This window comes from Schistocerca piceifrons, chromosome 3, assembly GCF_021461385.2.
Source record: "Schistocerca piceifrons isolate TAMUIC-IGC-003096 chromosome 3, iqSchPice1.1, whole genome shotgun sequence".
Lineage (NCBI taxonomy): Eukaryota > Metazoa > Arthropoda > Insecta > Orthoptera > Acrididae > Schistocerca > Schistocerca piceifrons.
In genome coordinates this window covers 722,834,865-722,856,362 of record NC_060140.1, presented here as the reverse complement: position 1 = coordinate 722,856,362, position 21,498 = coordinate 722,834,865, and the positions used below count along the sequence as shown (strand labels likewise).

At 39.1% G+C, this 21,498-nt stretch overlaps 1 protein-coding gene across 2 annotated transcripts in view; it reads right to left on the bottom strand.

Annotated features, from left to right (window-relative positions):
* Positions 1-21,498, bottom strand: part of LOC124788320 (cationic amino acid transporter 4) — a 265,804-nt gene that overhangs the window by 41,452 nt on the left and 202,854 nt on the right. For both annotated transcript variants that reach the window (XM_047255559.1, XM_047255558.1), the window contains one exon: positions 16,888-17,133. In XM_047255559.1, the coding sequence (XP_047111515.1) occupies positions 16,888-17,133 (246 nt within the window). The remainder of the gene's footprint in view (positions 1-16,887; positions 17,134-21,498) is intronic.

Sequence of the window (21,498 nt, the reverse complement as noted above, 5' to 3'; positions counted from 1 at the left end):
GCACAGCGAAAAGAGATGAGGATCTGTCTGACAGTGGTGGAAACAGAAATGAAGCAGAGGTCAAAGATGTGCTTAATAGGTTATTTGAAGTAGTTGAGGGTTGTGAAGAAGAAGAGAAGAAGGAAGAAGTGGAGGATATATATATTGCTGATAACACCTGGGTTAGGGTCGCAGAAACAGAGGTGAGTAGAGGAAGAGAAACACTAGAGAGATGTTTCGATTTAGCACTAGTGGACAGACTGGTAGGAGCTGCCAGTAATAATAGGGATAATATTAAGCATGAGGGAGACCCTGTAAGCATGAATGTGATATCCACCCAGAAAACAGCTTTAACAGAAGGGAAACGGTGCAGGATTTATTAGACGAAGTAAAACCTGAAATCAAAAAAGAGTACTTAGGACAGCCAATAATAGAGTTAAGTGTATTAAATGAAAAGGTAAAGTGTTTAATAGATACAGGATCAGAGGTGTGTGCTATGTCACAAAATTTTGTAAATGGACTCCCAGATAATAAACAAGTAGTAAAGACGCCAGTAAGTGGCTGAAATATAATTGTAGCAACAGGAAAAATCCAAGAAGGTGGTAAAGCAAGAAGTATCCTACCCATAGTTGCAAAGGGGGTAGTAATTAAGCAGAACTTCTTAGTAATAAGTGGACTAAGCATAGACATGCTGATGGGTGCTGATTTTCTTAGTAAACATGAAGGATGGGTAAATTTCGGGACAAATGATGTAATGGTTAGAATTGACGGTAACCTTATAACAATACCCTTCATAGGTAAGAGACCATGTGACGATACAGATCTGAATGACTTTCCAGTCCGTATTTGCAAGACCACAAAACTGATGGAAGGCTACAATGAGTATGGTGGAGGTAAAGAAGTGGATCCGTCTGAGCTGGATAGCGTCAGAGAAAGGATTGATGACAAATTGCAGGAATTAAGCGATACCTCAGAGGGCTTTGCACTCTTTGCAGAGCTAAGTGCATGATGAACACTAGGTCTCGAGTCGTATGACAATGCTATTTCCTTTCATTTTGTATTGTCAATCTTCCCCTTATTTCATTCAGAACTTTTTACTATCTTCTTTCTTTCTTCACTATCTAGCATTAGAGAGAGTACCAGGAGGTTGTGTTGGGAAGAGAGGCAGGGTGTGGCCTACATAATGTCAGTAAAGGAGTGAGAGGTTACGTGTTGCCTGCTCAATCATAGTATTAAGCATGTGAATAAATGGTGTGAGAACCTTGGGAGGTTGTTTTGGTAAGGGAGGTTAAGGTACGATACAGAGCAGCAAGGCTGTCTGTAAAATAATGATAATATGTTGTAAGAACAATATTTGTGTAAGGTAATGAGAAAATATTTCAATAAGAACGTTTGTGAGGAAATAATTACAGAGCAGTAAGGCTGGCTGTAAAACGATGGTAATGTGTAACAGAGCATTAAAAGTGTTGCCTGCTAAATAGTAATAAACAAAGGAGTGAGAGGCAAGGTGTTGCCTGCTCAATGTTGGTAAAAGAAGGAGAGGCTATGTTTTTAAACAGAGTGAGGTAATGTAAGTAAACGAAAATGGGATCAAAGCTTAAAAACAGGTGGATGTACAAATGAGAGAAGTGAGAAGGAACCTGACGTAACCCAGAATAAATTAAGACGTTATTAACCATTACTAACATGAGTGAGTGTAGTATGGAGATGACTATGTAACAAATACTGAATGTGACTAGAGAAACCTGATCTTGAATTTTGTGAAACCTGAGTTGGAGGTTATTGTAACAGAGCAGCAAAAGGCTGGCTTGAGAAACCCTAAATTGACTTTAGCCAAGAGGAACCCATATCTACATCTACATTTATACTCCGCAAGCCACCCAATGGTGTGTGGTGGTTCTGACTTTAGTCAAGAGGAACCCATATCTACATCTACATTCATACTCCGCAAGTCACCCAATGGTGTGTGGTGGAGGGCACTTTACGTGCCACTGTCATTACCTCCCTTTTCTGTTCCAGTCGCGTATGGTTCGCGGGAAGAACAACTGTCTGAAAGCCTCCGTGCGTGCTCGAATCTCTCTAATTTTACATTTGTGATCTCCTCGGGAGGTATAAGTAGGGGGAAGCAATATATTCGATACCTCATCCAGAAACGCACCCTCTTGAAACCTGGCGAGGGAGCTACACCGCGATGCAGAGCACCTCTCTTGCAGAGTCTGCCACTTGAGTTTGCTAAACATTTCTGTAATGCTGTCACGGTTACCAAATACCCCCGTGACGAAATGTGCCGCTCTTCTTTGGATCTTCTCTATCTCCTCCGTCAACCCGATCTGGTACGGATCCCACACTGATGAGCAATACTCAAGTATAGGTCGAACGAGTGTTTTGTAAGCCACCTCCTTTGTTGATGGACTACATTTTCTAAGGACTCTCCCAATGAATCTCAACCTGGTACCCACCTTACCAACAATTAATTTTATATGATCATTCCACTTCAAATCGTTCCGCACACATACTCCCAGATATATATTACATAATTAACTGCTACCAGTGTTTGTTCCGCTATCATATAATCATACAATAAAGGACCCTTCTTTCTATGTATTCGCAATACATTACATTTGTCTATGTTAAGGGTCAGTTTCCACTCCCTGCTCCAAGTGCCTATCCGCTGCAGATCTTCCTGTACTTCGCTACAACTTTCTAATGCTGCAACTTCTCTGTACACTACAGCATCATCCGCGAAAAGCCGCATGGAACTTCCGACACTATCTACTAGGTCATTTATATATATATTGTGAAAAGCAATGGTCCCATAACACTCCCCTGTGGCACGCCAGAGGTTACTTTAATGTCTGTAGACGTCTCTCCATTGATAACAACATGCTGTGTTCTGTTTGCTAAAAACTCTTCAATCCAGCCACACAGCTGGTCTGATATTCCATAGGCTCTTACATTGTTTATCAGGCGACAGTGCGGAACTGTATCGAACGCCTTCCGGAAGTCAAGGAAAATAGCATCTGCCTGGGAGCCTGTATCTAATATTTTTTGGGTCTCACGAACAAATAAAGCGAGTTAGGTCTCACACAATCGCTGTTTCCAGAATCCATGCTGATTCCTACAGAGTAGATTCTGGGTTTCCAAAAATGACATGATACTCGAGCAAAAAACATGTTCTAAAATTCTACAACAGATCGATGTCAGAGATATAGGTCTATAGTTTTGCACATCTGCTCGACGACCCTTCTTGAAGACTGGAACTGCCTGTGCTCTTTTCCAATCATTTGGAACCCGGAATCTGAACGATTCAAGTGCGCCAGAAGTCAATAGAACAAATTTAAGATTAGTAGTTTTAAGGAATGTGTAGTAGTTATATGTTTTTTCAGATGTTGTTTTTCTTGTACAGGACAGCAGGAGACTGCCTGAAGAGAAATTGTATATATATGAATAATTTTGTGTTTTGTAAGGTTACGTGGTGTACTGGATATGGAGAGCCATAAGCACTGGCTGAAATTTGAAGGGTATTTGTGTACTATTTGTTAGAAATAATTTGTATATATTTATATGTAACAGTAACTTGTTTGATTCATTGCAATGAAAACAATTGAAGAAAAATTAATAGTAAATGTGCCACTTTGGCACTGCTTGTAGGAAAGTTAGTTCTCTTTTAACTAAAAAAAGGGTATTTGTAAATGGAAATATTAAAAAGAAAATTTTGCATGATGACTTGGAAAAGTAGAGTTATTCAGTAGAAGTCATGAAAACTATGATTAAAATAATTTTGAGAGGGTTATTGTGTTAGGTTAAGACGTAGCATTTAAGGATGGAAACTGAGGCCAGCTGAATTTTTCAGGTGCGCTGGTGTAAGGTTGTAGTCGCACGAGACTCATATGGACCTCCAAAGCAGGACCGAGTCAGACAACAAGTGCTAGCAGAAGTGAAAAGTGTAAGAGTTCAGAGGTGACACTCACCAAAGCGATTATGTTGTTAATGTGCATGTGATGTAAAAAGAATGTATTGTAGGTTTGTTTCTTTTTCAGCAATTTGTAAAAGGAAAAAAAAAAAACCTTATGAAGATTGTAACTTTTTTATTTTAGTGTTGACGATTTAACATATATGTCTAGAGTTAACTGATTGTAGGACATCAGCCCTAGATATTGATGAATGAAATATATACAGAACCAGAAATGACAAATAATAATGGTTAAAGTAAATCTTTAATAGAAAAATATTGAGAAACAAAAATTTGTTAAGAAATTAAAAATTTTAGTTCCTCAGGAGGTGTGTGGCATCGCAACTAGTGCGCAATCGCCCATTTGTCTATTAAAAGCTTTACTTAAGAATGTATGTGGGCCGCAATGTAAGCCGGTAGAGTATTATACAGTCAGTAACGGACGAGTTGTGTACTGCAGACTGACGTCATGACCATCTGTTGCAGCTGCGCGTGTAAAAGCAGTGGAGTAGCGCTGGCAGGCCACTTACATTATACGAAACTAAAAATATTAATAACTAATAAAGGAATAACCTGAGAAATGTCATATTTGATGTACATCCTTCTGTTGTGACAAAAAAACAATATGTCAAAGTCTGAGATCAAAAATAGTTGTATTTTGGAAGTTAGTAAAATTCCAAAAAAAACTAATTTTCCGACAGTCAAGAATTTAAATAAATACAGTGATGTAATAGTTCACCTTAAGTGACAATGTACGATGATCTGATAACACTTTCAGTGTTCATATATAAATTTGGAAAGTTTTTAGTTTCAGAAAACCTCTGTGACTTTTCTATAATAATAATTTCAAGAATTCTAAGTAAATATGTGTATTAATGATATGGATATAATAGAGGGAAACATTCCACATGGGAAAAATATATCTAAAAACAAAGATGATGTGACTTACCAAATGAAAACGCTGGCAGGTCGATAGACACACAAACAAACACAAACATACACACAAAATTCAAGCTTTTGCAACCAACGGCTGCTTCATCAGGAAAGAGGGAGGGAGAGGGAAAGATGAAAGGATGTGGGTTTTAAGGGAGAGGGTAAGGAGTCATTCCAATCCCGGGAGCAGAAAGACTTACCTTAGGGGGAAAAAAGGACAGGTATACACTCGCACACACACACATATCCATCCGCACATACACAGACACAAGCAGACATTTGTAAAGGCAAAGAGTTGGGGCAGAGATGTCAGTCGAGGCGGAAGTACAGACGCAAAGATGTTGTTGAAAGACAGGTGAGGTATGAGTGGCAGCAACTTGAAATTAGCGGAGGTTGAGGCCTGGCGGATAACGAGAAGAGTGGATATACTGAAGGGCAAGTTCCCATCTCCGGAGTTCTGACAGGTTGGTGTTAGTGGGAAGTATCCAGATAACCCGGACGGTGTAACACTGTGCCAAGATGTGCTGGCCGTGCACCAAGGCATGTTTAGCCACAGGCTGATCCTCATTACCAACAAACACTGTCTGCCTGTGTCCATTCATGCGAATGGACAGTTTGTTGCTGGTCATTCCCACATAGAAAGCTTCACAGTGTAGGCAGGTCAGTTGGTAAATCACGTGGGTGCTTTCACACGTGGCTCTGCCTTTGATTTGCTTTCCTGATGAAGCAGCCGTTGGTTGCGAAAGCTTGAATTTTGTGTGTATGTTTGTGTTTGTTTGTGTGTCTATCGACCTGCCAGTGTTTTCGTTTGGTAAGTCACATCATCTTTGTTTTTAGATATATTTTTCCCACGTGGAATGTTTCCCTCTATTATATCCATATCATTAATTTGAACCCAACAATTACGTTTGTTATTGTCACTGTTGCATTTCGAAATCTTTTCTGTCATCTTATTTTCTCTCTCTGTTTTTGCCACTAGTTTCACTTCGTATTCACCTTCTCCTTTTTACCGTTATCTACTATACAATTTTATCCCGCCTATATATACTCAATAATACGTAATCCACTTCAAAACCATAACCAAAAAAAAATTTTCCGCTTTCATCACTACCGCTGCTATAAAATCCACCGTTTCTAGTTCACAAACAGTTCCTTTCACCTATTAAACAATCATTTCGGCCGGTTCTAATAACTTTTGCTTTATTTCCATTTCCGTTTTTCTCACATCACTGATCATTTTTAGCCGCTTCCCACAGGTTTTAACGTCATTATTTCTTCGTCAGACAATTGTTAGCCTCATTTTCATAATCTGCCACCACAAAATCACTTCTTTTAATACATTACACGCAGTTTTTTCGAAATTTTCCCGAATTTCTCCGTCCTTTAACGTGTTTTGGCGGCAACACAACCACCTAACCTTTGTGCACATCGTTGTCTACCAACCCAAGTTCACCACAGGATCAACATAGCCCAGCTTTAACCAACACTTTTTCGCCTTTTTTCACACCAGATCTCCAGTTGCTTTCTAGTTCACCTTTATCTCTCGCCATATATTTTTATTTTCATTTTCATTTCAGCCTCATGTTACACTTTCCACCTTCTAATACCATGTCACCCTCACAACACCCCCACAACGACCCCATTAAGTTTTATTTACATTCCCTCTGCAAACATGCCTTCGCGCTAGCCAGGTTACGCTCCCATATTTTGTTTTCTCATGCTTGTCTGACATTTGGCATTACCCCCAAAGGCCTCATGCTTAAAGTTCCTATCTCTGGCTGCAACCCTTCTTTCCATCAGTCCCTATGCCAATTCCAAACTGAACAATCCATTGCCCTCACCCACCTAATCCTTCACCTACACATCAACTCAGCCAATGAACACACCCGTCAACTCCTATCCTTAATAAAAGTCCTCAGTCTTTCCTCTCCCACATCCACACCGGCTGTTCAGAGCATCCTCCTACAGGCCAACCGCAAATTAGAACAGCATGCCAACCTCCACCTCAAAAAACTATTCAATCTCCTGGTTTCCCACCTCTGGAAAGGCAACTCACTCACCCTTCACAACCTTTCCAACAAACCTCAACCTCCTCTCATTGCACACAAACCCAGTCTCTCCTATCTACTCAATATCCCACTTCCAGCTCCACTCCCTCCAAAACATCAAAATTCCAATCAACACAATCTGGAACCACAACACCCTAATTCAGTAGTTAACCTTTCCTTTCCTCCAAACCTCTCTCCCAATCTGAAACCTCTGTCCTATCCAATGGCCTCACCTTCAGCCCCACTTCCAGATTCAGCCAAACAGCCCTTGTCGAAGATTTACTGTCCTACACTCGTACTCTCTGCTGGAAATATCACTTTGCCATGAAGAAAAATGATCCTAATCCTACTCCCAATGATCCAAATCCCCAAGACACTATCCAAATTGAACCCTGCCTGGAACAGTTCCATCCTCCGTCACAGCGGGATCTATCTCCTCTTCCTCAAAACCACCCTCTCCAAACCTTCGAGGAATTTCTGACTTCCAGCCTTGCTTCTCAATCCTTCTTAAAAAACCTTAATCCTACTCCCAACATCACCACTGCTGAAGCCCACGCTATCCGTGATCTGAGGGCTGACCGATCCATCATCATTCTTCCAGCGGACAAGGGTTCAATGACCGTGGTACTTGGTCGTCAGGAGTATGTGGCTGAGGGACTGTGGAGCTTTCAGACAACACCACATACAAAGTTTGCCAAGGTAATCCCATTCCTGATGTCCAGGCGGAGCTTCAAGGAATCCTCAGAACCTTAGGCCCCCTACAAAACCTTTCACCTGACTCCATCAACCTCCTGACCCCACCGACACCCCGCACTCCTATCTTCTACCTTCTTCCTAAAATTCACAAACCCAATCATCCCGGCCGCCCCATTGTAGCTGGTTACCAAGCCCCCACAGAATGTATCTCTGCCTACGTAGATAAACACCTTCAACCCATTACATGCAGTCTCCCATCCTTCATCAAAGACACCAACCCCTTTCTCGAACACCTGGAATCCTTACCCAATCTGTTACCCCCGGAAACCATCCTTGTGACCATTGATGCCACTTCCTTATACACAAATATTCCACACGTTCAGGGCCTTGCTGTGATGGAGCACTTCCTTTCACGCCGATCACCTGCCACCCTACCTAAAACCTCTTTCCTCATTACCTTAGCCAGCTTCATCCTGACCCACAACTTCTTCACTTTTGAAGGCCAGACATACCAACAATTAAAGGGAACATCCATGGGTACCAGGATGGCCCCCTCGTACACCAACCTATTCATGGGTCGCTTAGAGGAAGCCTTCTTGGTTACCCAGGCCTGCCAACCCAAAGTTTGGTACAGATTTATTGATGACATCTTCATGATCTGGACCCACAGTGAAGAAGAACTCCAGAATTTCCTCTCCAACCTCAACTCCTTTGGTTCCATCAGATTCACCTGGTCCTACTCCAAATCCCATGCCACTTTCCTTGACGTTGACCTCCACCTGTCCAATGGCCAGCTTCACACCTCCGTCCACATCAAACCCACCAACAAGCAACAGTACCACCATTATGACAGCTGCCACCCATTCCACGTTAAACGGTCCCTTCCCTACAGCCTAGGTCTTCGTGGCAAATGAATCTGCTCCAGTCCGGAATCCCTGAACCATTACACCAACAATCTGAAAACAGCTTTCACATCCCGCAACTACCGTCCAGACCTGGTACAGAAGCAAATAAACAGAGCCACTTCCTCTTTCCCTCAAGCCCAGAACCTCCCACAGAAGAACCACAAAAGTGCCCCACTTGTGACAGGATACTTTCCGGGACTGGATCAGACTCTGAATGTGGCTCTCCAGCAGGGATACGACTTCCTCAAATCCTGCTCTGAAATGAGATCCATCCTTCATGAAATCCTCCCCACTCCACCAAGAATGTCTTTCTGCCGTCCACCTAACCTTTGTAACCTCTTAGTTCATCCCTATGAAATCCCCAAACTATCTTCCCTACCCTCTGGCTCCTACCCTTGTAACCGCCCCCAGTGTAAAACCTGTCCCATGCACCCTCCCACCACCACCTACTCCAGTCCTGTAACCCGGAAGGTGTACACAATCAAAGGCAGAGCCATGTGTGAAAGCACCCACGTGATTTACCAACTGACCTGCCTACACTGTGAAGCTTTCTATGTGGGAATGACCAGCAACAAACTGTCCATTCGCATGAATGGACACAGGCAGACAGTGTTTGTTGGTAATGAGGATCAGCCTGTGGCTAAACATGCCTTGGTGCACGGCCAGCACATCTTGGCACAGTGTTACACCGTCCGGGTTATCTGGATACTTCCCACTAACACCAACCTGTCAGAACTCCGGAGATGGGAACTTGCCCTTCAGTATATCCACTCTTCTCGTTATCCGCCAGGCCTCAACCTCCGCTAATTTCAAGTTGCTGCCGCTCATACCTCACCTGTCTTTCAACAACATCTTTGCCTCTGTACTTCCGCCTCGACTGACATCTCTGCCCAAACTCTTTGCCTTTACAAATGTCTGCTTGTGTCTGTGTATGTGCGGATGGATATGTGTGTGTGTGCGAGTGTATACCTGTCCTTTTTTCCCCCTAAGGTAAGTCTTTCCGCTCCCAGGATTGGACTGACTCCTTACCCTCTCCCTTAAAACCCACATCCTTTCATCTTTCCCTCTCCCTCCCTCTTTCCTGATGAAGCAGCCGTTGGTTGCGAAAGCTCAAGTTTTGTGTGTATGTTTGCATTTGTTTGTGTGTCTATTGACCTGCCAGTGTTTTTGTTTGGTAAGTCACATCATCTTTGGTTTTAGATAAATATGAGTATTGTATGTTAGGGTGCATGTGAATGAGAATGTGTGTGTGAGAGTATGTGGGACGTTTGGCATTACTAAAAATCATTCATGTAATTCTCTACAGGAACTGGCAAGTGTTCCAACTCTGTAACATGGGAACGAATCCACTAGTGGTTCCCCTACTAGTGAATGTCGGATGTCCAAGTATGTATGCTTATGTGTAAGACAGCCAGAACATTCACGACTACATAATAAATTTCCAGTTGTAGAGTAAGGCTTATAGTTCATTTTATTTTGTTTATTTAATTAGAGAGTTTTGTGTTACTTAATTTGATGACGTCAATGAGCCTAGAGAATTGGTTGGTGCTTGCTAGATTTTGGCGCGAGCCGCACCCTAGAAATGAGTTCTCATTGGTCGTAAGTGCTGACAGCTAATGAGAAGGGAGACGGTTGGCCGCCTAGTGAGGAGATATAGTTTTGAGTGTGGGAGAGTGAGAGGGGAGTCGCGAGCTAGCTTTGATTGGAGGCTGTTATGCTGGATGTGACTTTTCGCATTATGTGTGAGATGAAGTCTTGGAATGACTTCTGCGTTATGGTCCAGCGCTAATGGTATCTGGTAGTGACCTGAAACTGTTTATGAAAACTTTAGAGTGTTGTGATAATTCGTTCCAACGAAAATCGCGAGTGAACTTTGAATTATATAGCGTGGCAGTACTGAGTATATTCTTACTGAGTACTTTATGGCGAGCATAAACTTTAACTAAAGGTAACCACTGAATATCATGTGTAGAAGTAATTGGCGAATCATTGACTGTGTTACAAGTAATTGGTTTAGGAATTTGGGAAGGTAAAAGTTCTGGCTCTTTTAGGTATGGTGATAACTGTGAGCGGACACTTTAGTAATTTTCGTAAATGTGGGCTGATGATCTTGCTTAATGGCAATAAAGAGCTATTGAAGGTTTAAATTTGAACTTCATGTTTAAAGTACGAGTGACATCCCTTTTCCGAATCAGTTCTTTAAAGTACATAGAAAATTTTCGGCAAATTTTTCTTATAGCAGCCTCCGGCGTGTAGGTATGAGGTTACAGTTTCCTCAACACTGCTTTTCTGTGATCTCGTAAGTAGCTGCAGTCAGGAGTTTTACGTAGAAGATCTACTGCTGTAAAGAGGTAGGTGAACAAAAATTATAAAAGAAATTGCATTGCAGCAGTAACGTATAATCCGTCGCAATTGGTGCATTGCACGTACGCACGTAAAAATCCGTTGCAACACTATTACAAGTTACATATATTATATTAAAAATTATTCATTTCTGGTAAGATAACAAGACATAACCCACACATGGTCAAACTATATCCAGCTATTATTTTCATGTAAACATCTCCTGTACTATGGAGAACAATTTATCAAAATAATTCTAAATATTTGCAAAATTTACTGTCATTTACATTTGTATGAAAGAAGTAAATGGCATACTCTGCATTTATCCACACTATGGCAGCATATTCTAAGTTGGTATGGAGCAGTGACATGAAAAGGGATGCTGCCAATGTGTTTCAGTTACGTTGATGTTGAAGTAACCCAGTACCTTCCCTTGTAGTTCTTAGATGTGATGATGTTATATTAGCTGAGTGTCCAATGTGTGAGATAGTGTGCAATTCTGCTCCATCACAATGGACTTCCATGAATGTGGTTGGGCATTGCAACCCCTAAATAAAAATTATGAAGAGAAAGCCAATGTGCCACACACTGACAGAAGTGTTAGAGGTGACAGGAAGACAGTCTGTAAAAGCTCCTAGTTATTTGTTATGTCAATTGTCTCTTCATCCAGCTAAATATTTCATGTTGTGGAGCGCCTGTACTGAAACACAAACTGCTTGAAGGGGACAATGTGTTCTGCTTGCACATGCAGCAATAGTTTCTGCGGTTATAATTTATCAGATGGCAACTGCAGATTTTTGTCTTTCTATACCTCCAGATAGTGACTAGTGCAGAGCATGTTACTGAAGGCAGCTACAGTGTAGTGGGGCACAACTGAAGGCAGCTGCTTTAGGTTTTGGTTGGTATCAAGATAGCAAAGCTGTTATTCTATCTCCTCTGGATTCTTCAGGTTGATCACAAAGTGGCATCCTATACATCCAGAATATGTGTCATGATGAAGACACTTGTTATAGTGCTGGAATTTGACTTGCTCATAAACTTACTTCCAACTTGAAGTGGAAGTATCTTCTGATTGCAGCGAAGAAGAGTTTCCATCAGCTGTCAGGCCATGATGTCCTCTAGTCAGGGCATGGAGATTTTGGTAGCCTACTCCTGTGATTGCCAACAATGGCTTTAATTTCTCATTTCAGATAATATAGTAACTGCTTCTTTGCTGGGTTTTAAGTTGGCTGCCAGTTGCAGTAAATTTCATGTGTTCTGCTGTTGATGCCATCAACAGATATAACCACCATTTATAGCCCCTTGGTTCCTAGTAGACCGAAGCAAATTGAAAAATAAATAAATAAATAAGAAGACACAACAACCTGTGACAGAAATTGCTATAGCCATTTTCTTCTCAGAAATTTTTTCCCTTTTCCTATCAATTTGTGTGTTCCATCATTGATAATTTGGATCTATATAATATTAGTAAACTCATTTTCCCTACAATTTCCAATTTTATAAACACAATAAGATACACCATTACTGAAACAATGAATCATTTATTTACAATATCTCAGCTATTGCCCTTGTACACCATCTGAGAGATTTAGGTTCCTTACATAATAGAATGTTTTGAATATGAGGGAACTATGTAATGTTTTAATAGCATTTTCTGCACTGTTGTCTAAGTTTCCTGGGGTATAATTTTATGACTTGTCAGTTTACTTTTCTGTACAGTAGCTGCATTTCACTGGATTCTACAACTCATTGTATCCTTAAGGAATACCTGAATTGAGAAATGTAAATGAGCAGTGTGGCAAGCACAAGGGTATTGTTCTAAAATGACATGCAGTTCTGTCAAATCTAAATGATTCTTATACTTATAATAAATTATTGTATGAAAATGTCCTATGTTCATTTGGACTGTTCCATCTAATATCTGCAACATTATATTTGTGTGCATTATACTAGTAGCACAATACATGCATTCGTTCATCTAAATAAACTTGGAAAAAAATGTTATGGTAACAAAAATTTTACATGTAGTAAATAAAATCTCAGATGTGCAGTGTGATAATAAAGGAGTCATACTTCTCCAGGACAAGAAGTGTGTGTTACCTGCAGACTGAAATGGGAAATCTGCTGTCAGTGAAGCTACAACCCTCCAAGACAAATGTGAGATTTTGTTAATGCAAGTGAACACCCCAAATGGGCCAAACACCAGCAATAAGTGAAACACCAGCAACACCACCATCAGAAGCTGTAGCAGCAACAGCAGCAGCAACAACAACAACAGTAGCAGTAGCAGAACCAAACAACAACTAGAGCAACAATACAGCACAGCTTAAGGAGGAGCAAAAGGCAAAATACAAATTTGAAAAACCAGTCTGCCAACTCACAGATTAGTCACAGTAACATCTTATTTCTAAACTCAGGTAAAACAGAAAAATATGAACTTGGTTCTTTTTCATCAAAATGTGCAATCACTAACTAGTAAAATAAGTGAAATACAAATCCTCTTAGAAAACGAATTAAAAAGTACCTCCTTATTGTGTCTCACAGAACACTGGCTTGATGAGGACAAGTTACATATTGTGTCCCTACCTAACTTTGTGCTAGGTGGTTATATCTGTAGAAAAATTCTTAAACGTGGTGGCAGTTGTATATTTGTAAGAAATAACATAAACTTTGTAAATATAAAAATTTACTGTTGATGTAATGAAGGAAAAAGATGTAGAGCTGTCAAGAGTTGAGATAGTGTACACTAAACTAGTCATTATTTGTTTATACAGAGCTCCAACTGGTGACATAAATACTTTACTAAAAAGTTTGGAATATTTACTTAACAGGCTAACACAAAGAGACATAAGAGTTATTCTATGTGGTGATTTTAATACTGACTTTGCAAAGGGCACCAAAGAAAAGAATGAATTACTGAATATCTTACAAACATTTAACATGAAATCTACTATAGAAACAGCAACTCATGTCACAAAGACTTCATCTACCACCATTGATCAGATGTCTGTAAATGTAGAAATGAACCATAAAATAGAAACACTAAACACAGGCTTTGGGACCACACAACTCAAAAACTCTCTTTGAGTACAGAAAATGGGCTGCAGCTACCTCCAGTAGAAAACACAGTAATGAAAATATAAATCACTTTATCCATTACCTGAGGAAAGGAAACTGGTAAGAGATTTATAACTGCAAGCACACAAATGGAAAATATAATAACTTTATCAATAATTTTTCCTACTATTTTGAATTGTGCTTTCCTCCAACACAGAGGAAAATATACACAAGGAAAACAAAAAATGAATGGATAACTTCTGGGATTCTGGTATCCTCAAACAAAAACAGATTACAACACAGATTGTCCAAACGATCATGTCACCAGAATTTGATACTTATTACTAAACCTGAAAAAAGATCTCCAAAAATGTTGCTAAACAAGCAAAGATAATGGCAAATGACATATGCATAAAAAATTCCACCAATAAGATGAAAGCCATATGGAATATTGTAAGGAAGGAAACTGCAGCAGAACAGACAGATTTCCATAATATTAACTGTGTAATGGAGAAGTCAGCTGTGATAACTGAACCTACAAAAATTGCAAATAAATATAATTCCTACTTTATAGGGATAGATGAACATCCCATAAACCAAAATTTACAGTGTACTCCCAGAAATCATTCCAGATGTAGTGTAAATAATAAATCTGTTTTTCTATACCCAACCAATGAAAAGGAAATATTTGCTATAATCATAGAGCTGAAGCCCAAATTCTCTGTTGGTATTGACAATATCCCCGACTATGTCTTGAAGAAACATCTGTAACTGTTCTCTGTCAGAAGGGGTGCCCCAGAAAAATTGAAGACAGCTAAAGTAAGACCTCTGTTCAAGTAAGGGATTAAAACAGAAGTATCAAACTACAGGTCTATTTCACTACTATCGGAGTTTACCAAAATAATTGAAAAACTCTATTGTAAAAGACTAATCAGTTTCAAAGAAAAAGTAATTACTTCTCAAATATGCAACATGGATTCCAAAACTCTAAATCTACTGAGACTGTTGTTTTTGCATTCCTAAATGAAGCCTTAAATGCAATAGACAGCAAAGAGCATATCTCAGCCATATTTCTAGACCTCTCTAACTTATTTAATGTCATCAACCACAACATCTTGCTTAAGAAACTTGAATCTGTAGGTATTAGGGGCCCAGCCTGTGAGTCGATCAAATAATATCTCCAAAATAGAGAGCAAGTAGTTGAGCTTGCTATCCAAGAAAGCAACAAGATAAAGTCCTACTTCTCATAAAAGCAAAGCATTAAGTACGGTGTACCAAATGACTTGGAACCGACCAGTCCACACCACAATTACATAAGATTCACAGATGACACAAATGTGATAATAAAAGAAGAGACCAGAGAAAAATTACTGCATGAGATTAAAAAGTGTACCTCCCATATTACAGGCTGGCTTTTTATAAACAATTTAATAATAAACGTAGAAAAAACAGTTACCATGCACTTACACACAGTGCAAAATAAATGCCCTCTAACATGAGAGATAGAGTTGTTTACCAGAGCTCTTGAAAATGTAAGCTCTACAAAATTTATTGGAATATGGATCCCAGAAGATCTAAGATGAATCCAACATGCAAAATACATTACAAATCAATTGAATACCATTTGTTATACAATCAAAATTCTTTCTGGTTGCACATCAAAAGAGACACTGAAAAATGTATAATTCACTCAAGCAGAATCTTTGTTGTGATATGGCATAATCTTTTGGGGAAATGCACCTACCAGTAAAAGTTGTTTTATATGCCAACAGAGAATTGTAAGAACCATAGAAAATGCTGCCACAAGAAGCTCATGCAAGCCCTTATTTAAGAAACTTCATATCTTTCCACTACCACCCCTATATATCTTACAAGTAATAGTATTTCTTAGGAAAGTCTTAGAAACTAGCAAAAGGATTGTATTGACTAACCAGAGTATCCATGTGTATAACACAAGGAGAGAATAGGATACACATTTTGAACATGCATACACAATACTAAAACAGAAAGGACCATTGCAAACAGGAAACAGATTGTATAGTAAGCTACCTAATAACATTAAAACAATAAAAGACACTTCAAAATTTAAAACTGCTGTCCATAAGAATTTCTTGCAGAAGTTTTGTCATAGTATAGATGAATATCCTGAAACATAAAAATTTGTTCTGCCCATGTTCTGTACCTTGTGTGTAAATCTGAACACCTTAATACAGAAGTGTGTCACCTTTTCTGTTTTACTTTAGTAATGGATTTTTAAATGTATATGGTCCTTTTGAATTTCCATGTTATTTACTTATATATGTTTCTTTCCCTTAATAAAGTGAACTTATTTAGAAATAGTGTGAAATTCTGAATTTTCACAACATATCCACCTATACCCTTTCTGTTTCTTGGCACACTTGTATCATTATAAAATCACTGTCAAAATCATTTTATCCATGTGTCTCCATTTTCGACTTGTCCTATATCATCATGTGCTTCTCTGCACACATTGTATGACCTACAGGATAAACAAAATTACAATTACAATTACAATTCTATTAGAAGTTAACTATAGCAATGTGGTAATCATAGACCTGTTACAAGTTGACAACAATGTAGTAAAGATAGAACTTTTTCTTTATCATATGCTGTGTAGCAAAATCTAAATCATGATATGGACCGAACTTTGTGGTAGATTAAATTTTAATTCTAGATTTACGCTCAAACACAGATTACTACTTTTAGGGATGGTGCTCTTCAGTCGAGCCACTTGAGTTTGCCTCACAAGCAATCTCAAATATTCTGTCTATAACTATCTCTTGCAACTGGCTAAACTGAATGAACTGTATGCATAAAAGGCAGTGATGTGGTTTTGAATCATGGTCCGGGAAAGTTACTTGCTGCAACTTATATCTAAATTAAATTTACTATGCTAATAAGGACAAGACAGCTTCCATAACTTATCAATGTATCCTGTGCATGTAGGTTTTACCTCAGCTTGTGGCCAGCTCAGATCAAAACTGGATTGTGAGCTGTCATCTGATGGTATTTCCAGCCCCAAGACAGCAGTTTCCTCAGGAGTGGGTGGTCGATAGCGAAGAACAATTACTGATGCACTCACAATGGTGTAGGCCAGCAGTGTACCAATGGACATGAATTCAACAAGTTTCTTTAAGTCGAATAATGCAGCAATAAGTCCAGTGCATATACCTGATATGGCTAAATTAATTATGGGAACCTGAAACAGAGAGAGAGACTTGTTGTTTTTTGTGTAACTATAATCTCTTGCTGGCTAGTATAAATAAAATCAAATCATAACAACAGAAATAAATAGGCATAAAACAAATGAATTAATGTGAACATTGAATATATTGTTACCACCACTAGTGTAGTTTAGAATTATCTCATAGCATACAACCCAATGGTATTAGAACTCATCATGTCACCTATTCATAGCAGACAGTACATGTTTGAGAACAGGTGTCAATACTATGTAAGTTAGGGGAAAGAACTGGACTAGCCAAGTTGGTCAAATCATGTTGACTTATTGTTTACTGGTCAAACTGTGATGCAGGGCCATTGGCAGTTTGGAGGTGGTCACAGTTGAGAACAAATGGGCAGGTTGTTAAATGTTCATTTTTACAGATAGCACAGCAGTCAAGTCACAGGCTCAACTGCACATGCACTGTCTCTATGTGAGCATAAGGCGGTAGCTATCAGTCAGATATTTATGTTTCAAGTGGACATTGTACATAAACACAGGTAAATGACAGAGTGGCAGAAAGGATCAATGGTGTTTGGATGTACTTGTGGCCATGAAGTTGCTGGGTTTGTTGGTGTTTCATGATGGACTGTTCAACATGTCTATAAGCAGTGGTGTAACACATGTGGCCCCAAAACACAATGTCAGAATTGTGATTGGAAAAAGATCATGACTGAGAGGGATTGGGGAAGCAGTTCACAGCTGGTGAATCACAATTGCTTCCAAACCTGACAGGAATTGCTGCAGGCAGCGAATGAGCGAATGAAAGTCCCTTTCAACCTATCAGCAAGGGAACATTGTGACAGGAACTGCATGCAATGAACATTTCAAGTCAGTCATCTCACATGAGGCCATAGCTGACACAGGCTCATAAAGATGATAATGGGGAAGTTCACTGGGGTAAAAGAATATGCAACTGATTTTCTGGACACTTCTCCACTCTATTACATCTTGACTGGTCTGCAAAATGATATGACTTGAATCTCATAGAAAATCTGTGGGACATGTTGGAACAGCAGGTAAAATTTCGAAATCAGCACCTCCACAATTTGATTAAATTATGGAACCAAATCCTGAGTGGCTTGATCTGTATGTGACATACCTACACAATCTTGTGGATTCAATTCCTAGACAAATGAAGCTGGCTATCAAGTCCAGGGGCAGAACTAAATGTTATTAAATGATGCTTGTAATGATGTCTCTAGGGGTGACTAATTTTTTTGTCTGGTGATCTTATTAGGGCTATGAGGCACACCTATGACTATGGGGCACGACTGTGACCAGCATTTGCTCTCGTATATTGAAGGTAAGAAGACGACAACTTCATCTCAAATTCATTCATTCACTTTATTTCGCAGATTCTGTCAGGAAGGAGAACTATCAGAGATGTGGAAAAAGTCAAGGTATACTTTAACAAAAGACAAGCAAATTATAGACATTTAATCTATATACTGTAATAGTAGAAAACTGTTTCTGTACTGCTTAATGCTGTTCTTCATCTACATCTATACTCTTTGAAACAACCGTGAGATGCATGGCAGAGGGCACGTCCCATTGTACCAGTTATAAGGGTTTCTTCCTGTTCCATATGCATATGGAGTGTGGGAAGAATGATTGTTTGAATGCCTCTGTGCATGCAGCAATTATTCTAATCTTATCCTACAGATCCCTGTGTAAGTAATACATAGGGGGTTGTAGTATATCCCTAGAGAAATCATTTAAAGCCAGTTCTTGAAAATTTGTTAATAGACTTTCTCCGGATAGTTGATGCCTGTCTTCAAGAGTCTGCCAGTTCAGTTCCTTCAGTATCTCTGTGACACTCTCCCACAGATTAAACTGACCTGTGACCATTTATGCTGCCCATCTCTGTATATGTTCAATATCCCCTGTTAGTCCTATCTGGTATAAGTCCCACACACTTGAGCAATGTTCTAGGATGGGTCACATGAGTGATTTCTCAGCAACCTCTTTTGTGGACTGATTACATGTCCCCAGTATTCTGCCAATAAGCTGACATCTGCCACCTGCTTTACCCAAGACTGAATCGACATGAGCATTCCATTTCATATCCCTACAGAGTGTTACACTCAGATATTTGCATGAATTGGGCAATTCCAACAGTGGCTCATTGATATTATAGTCAGAGGATACTACGTTTTTTTGTTTTGTGTAGTGCAAAATTTTAGATGTCTCAACATTTGGAGCAAGTTCCCAATCTCTGCACCATGTTGATATCTTATCAAGCTCTGACTGCATATTTATGCAGCTTCTTTCAGATAGTACTTCATTATAGGTGACTGTATCCATTGCAAAAAGCCTAATTTTATTATTAATATTGTCTGCAAGGTTATTAGCATACAACATGAACACACTTCCCTGGGGCACTCCCAAAGTTACTTCTACATCTGACAGTGACTCTCCATCCAAGGTAACATGTTGTGTCCTCCCTATCAGAGAGGCTTCAATTCAGTCACAAATTTTACTTGATAGCCCATATGATCATATTTTTGACAATAAGTGTAGGTGAGGTACTGAGTCGAATGCTTTTCAGAAATCACGAAACATTGCATCTACCTGGTTGCCTTGCTCCAAGGCAAGTGGGGTGAGTTGGGTTTCACATGATCAATATTTTCGAAATACTTGCTAGTTGGCACTGAAGATTCCATTCTGTTCAAGATACTTCACTATGTTTGAGTTCAGAATATTTTCTAAGATTCTACGGCAAATTGATGTCAAGGATATTGGATGGTAGCTTTGTGGATCACTTTTGCTACCTTTCTTGTGGGTGGGTGTGATCTGTGCCTTTTTCCAAGAACTGTTCTACCGATCTATGATAGATTATAGTTAGAAGAGGGACTAACTCATCCTCAAATTCAGCATAGAATCTGATAGAGATTTGATTGGAGACTGAAGCTTTGTTCAATTTTAACAATTTCAGCTGTTTCTCAACACCTCTGACACTAATACTTACTTCATTCATCTTTTCAATGATAAGAGGACTAAACTGGGGAAATTCTCCTCAGTTTTGTGCAGAAACATTTTGAAATGGAGTTAAGAATTTCAGCTTCTGCTTTGCACCCTCAATTTCAGTTCCTGTCTCATTCACAAGGGGCTAACTTTGGTGCCACTAACAACCTTTACATATGACCACAATTTCTTTGGATTTTGTAAAATGTCATCTGACAATATTCTGCTGTGGTAGTCAATGAAGGCACCATGCATTCCTCTCTTGACAGCCAAACACATGTCATTCAGCATCTCTCTATCTGTAGCCCTGCACATTGTCTTACATCTATTATGCAGTAATCTCTTTTCTTTAGAAGTTTCTTTACAGTAACTATGTATCATGGAGGTTCCTTTCCATTGTGAACTGTTCTACTGGGTATGTATCTAACCAGTGTGTGGTCAATTATTCTTTCAAACTTATGCCAGAGTTCCTCTACATGTTCCTGACTTGTGCTGAAAGTTTCAAGTTCCTCATTGAGAAGTTATGGCAGCTAAATGTAAATGAATATATTACAAAAAAAGGTACTATTTTGAAACAAACTGCTGTGTCCATATACAAATGCTTTTCAAGAGCTATTGGTAGCACATTACTTAACTACGGTGATATTTTTCAAAGAATATGAGTTCTATTTAAAGTAAATACTACAAGCTATGCAGCTCTACAATTGACACTATTACTTTCCAGGTAGCTAACAGAACTTTTCAATATTTGTATTCAGATAATTTGTAGAGTGGCTAATGTATGTTTTTAATTTTCATTGGATTGGCAGAGATTCCCAATTTTATGCTTTGTATAAGAGAGGGCTTTTTGAATATCTTCCTCAGCAGAACATGTAACTTCATTTGAACCCTGTACAAGGAGGCAAAGTCTACATGAAAATCATTTTTGTGTCTTATATTGTGACTGTGTAAACTGCATTTCAGCTGAAACTGATTTACCCAATATTCTTACTGCTTGTAATATTTTACATCTGCCCTGACTGTGACATAACTCTTTCTGTTTAGCTTTTGTTTTGGATATAATTTTATTCATATTTTTTCTCATAAACTATTCCTAATTATTATTTAGGCACTCACTTGAGGAATTTCACCTCTGTTGACATCCCATTTTCATTTGCCTCAAAACACATGATGAAAGCCAGACCTATGGGGTTTTCTTATGGTAGCTGTGTAAGCTGCATAATAGAGTAGATACAAAGAAAGGCATTTGCATCTGTGTACCATATACTATATAAAGAAAAATCAGTGAGCTTTAGAATTACATTGGTGTAGACTGCATCATTCCATTAAACCAATTATTCATCTTATAAAATGGTATGGTAGTGAACCTGGCAG